Below are 2,823 nucleotides of genomic sequence, written 5' to 3' on the forward strand. Positions count from 1 at the left end.
TCTCGCCTCTCGAGGACTCCCTGCTCTGACTAGCTTTCGACCGTTCCCCCCTTCCTCATTGATATGGGTCGGCCGCTGCGCTTTTTTTTGCCCCTTCGTTTCTTCAACCTCCCGGCTTACTTTTACTTTCTGCCTTCCCGCATTGCGTTGGGAAGTGTCGCCACTTTTTCTTGCTCTTCGCGCACGTTGAGTTTCTAATTTCGACCTGCCGCCTTTGTGCCTCCCTATAGACGCATTCACTTATATGTTTGCGCGGGGAACACAGGAGGGAAAAGGAGAGGAGAGGAGAGGAGGGAGGAGCAGAGCAGATCAGAGCAGAGCAGAGCAGAAGGCAGGAGGAGAGCGGAGGGAAAAGGAGAGGAGAGGAAAGGAGAGATGAGGGGAGGGGAGGGGAGAGGAGGGGAAAGGAGAGATGAGGGGAGGGGAGGGGAGGAGAGGAGGGGGGAGGAGAGGAGAGGAGAGGAGAGGAGAGGAGAGGAGAGGAGAGGAGAGGAGAGGAGAGGAGAGGAGAGGAGAGGAGGAAAGAGAACGTGAGGGAGGAGAAGGACCGCGGGAGCTCGATGATGGGAACGCCGATGCAGAAGATCATGACGAGTAGGCGGAGATGCGTGACGTAGACCCAAGGAAGAGGCTAAGCATGGTTGTCAGGAGTTGGAAGAGGAGAGGAAGAGGAGAAGGAGAGGAGAAAGGCAGAAGCAGGAGAGGAGAGAAGGAGAGGAGACGGAGAGGAGACGGAGAGGAGGAAATGCGATCAACGAGACAAGCAAGATAAAGCAAAGAGTTGGTGAGTGAGGCATGTATAAAGTGAGAGGAGGTCAATGTATAAGGTGAGGAGGTCATGATAAAGATTGAAACGGAGACAAGGAAGAAGGAATAGGAAGATTGGGAGGAAAGAGGAAACCAAAAGGAGAGGGAGTAGTGGTAGTGGTAGTGGTAGTAGTAGCAGCAGCAGTAGCAGGAGCAGGAGCAATAGCAGTAGCAGTAGGAGGAGAATGAGGAAGAGGAGAAGGAGGAGGAGGAGGAGGAGGAGAAGGAGGAGGAGAAGGAGGAGGAGGAGAAGGAGGAGGAGGAAGCGGTGATGGTTGTGGTTGTGGCTGGAAACTTTTGCATTTCCTTACCGTGTTGTTGATTCTCTCCATTCCCCCCATGGCCCCGTACAGGCTCGTGACCTCGTTGGAGATCACCTGGTACGTCATGGCAGCCATCACGTCCCCCCTTCCCGTCCTGCAGCTCAGCTGATACGCGGCCGATCGCATCTTGCTCAGGCAATACAGGGGCTGATGCTTTGCCTCCATCATTCCCCTTATCTGATTGGCACGTTAGCAGGAGCCCGGAGGAGCAGGGTCGAGAAGTAGATACAAGGCGGTGAGCAAAAGGGAAGAGAAGGAGGTGGTGGAAGGGAAGCGAGGACAAGAGGAGGGAGAGAAGGAGGAGGAGGAGGAGGAGGAGGAGGAGGAGGAGGAGGAGGAGGAGGAAGAGGAGGTGGTGGAGGAGGAGGAGGAAGAGGAGGTGGAGGAGGTGGAGGAGGAGAAAGAGGAGGAGGAGGAGGAGCAAAAGCAGCAAGAAGGCAAGGGGAGGATGGACCTGTGCATGGTCAAGAATTCCCAGCAGCTCTCTCTCATTCCCCTCCTCCCCCCTAAGGTAGTTCTTAACCGAGACAGGATACGCCATGATCCACCGCAGGAACTCATCCCTCCCTTCCTCCTCCTCCTCCTCCTCCCCGTAGTAGGTCACGCAGTGGGTAGCCAGCGATCGGCACAGCTCCACGAGCTTGCCGGCGAAGGCGCGGGACTCGTAGTAGCGGACTGCCGCACGGTTGAGACGGAAGGTAAGAAGGAAAGTCATGCAGATCTGAACCCAGGTAAGACTGTTCTCAAGCGATGTCAGGCCCTCTTGTTGTGCGACGTCCTGGGGGGGGAGGAAGTTGAGCAGCTCTAGGATCTTGATGAGCGACGTCCATGCGATGGTCAAGGCAGTGGTGGCCATCCTTGTAGCATGTCAGCAGGGAAGGAGCGAGGGACAAGGAGGGAAGTTGGAAGTCCCCAGGGAGTTTGGAGAGAAAAATTAGGATGAAGAAAAGGAGGTGAGTAATCTTAAGCCCGCAGGAATGAGCTTGAAGGCGAAGTGTAGGAGGAGGCGTGTAGAGGTGGAGGAGAGGAGAAGAGGAGAGGAGAGGAGACAGTCATCGAAGAGGAACAAGTAGCACCATGGTATCGCAATGATTTCATACTGATGCGCTCTCAGTGCTAGCTGAGGCTTCATGGCGTCAAAGAAGTTCGAAGGGTCGTAAGTCACTGGCCCTTCCCATGCCCCCCTGAGAGCAGCCACCCTCTCCTTGTGGGTATCCAGTAGCCGAGTGACAAAGTTCATGGCGGGAAGGGAGGAGAGAAAGATCTCCTTCCTCCGATGTTGCGAATGTTCCTCACCTCGCACACAGCCCAACACCCTACAAACAACCTCCTGTTGTGCTCCTCCCACCTCCGTTAGAGGACGATGACGCGTTTGCTCTCGTTGAGGCCCTCCCGCGATCTCACAGAATCCAGTTCTTGCACTCGCATTTCCCTCCCTCTGAAATTCCTACCTCTTCTAACACCATCGTTCTCACCGCAAACCTCTGGATCCTTGGTCCTGCTTGGTCCTGATCCTCACCTATACCCTTCTCCTCTTCTCGTTCAATCCATCCTCCTCTCCTCCTCTCCTCTCCTCTCTTCTCCTCTCTTCTCCTCTCCTCTCCTCTCACTCTCTTTCTCCTCCTCTCCTCCTCTTTTCCTCTCCTCCTCTCTCTTTCCCCCTCTTCCTGCTCTTCCCCCCACCCGACCTCCT

At 55.4% G+C, this 2,823-nt stretch overlaps 1 protein-coding gene across 1 annotated transcript; it reads right to left on the bottom strand.

Moving 5' to 3' along the window:
* Positions 1-103: 103 nt before the first annotated feature.
* GUITHDRAFT_145479 (hypothetical protein) lies at positions 104-2,370 on the bottom strand (the record flags this gene model as incomplete). The annotated part of the gene is made up of 5 exons (XM_005823651.1): positions 104-224; positions 549-631; positions 1,119-1,307; positions 1,585-1,987; positions 2,207-2,370. 5 exons carry the CDS (start codon positions 2,368-2,370, stop codon positions 104-106), a joined length of 960 nt encoding a protein of 319 aa, XP_005823708.1.
* Positions 2,371-2,823: the final 453 nt, after the last annotated feature.

The sequence above is a fragment of the Guillardia theta genome (genome assembly GCF_000315625.1).
Source record: "Guillardia theta CCMP2712 unplaced genomic scaffold GUITHscaffold_104, whole genome shotgun sequence".
NCBI lineage: Eukaryota > Cryptophyceae > Pyrenomonadales > Geminigeraceae > Guillardia > Guillardia theta.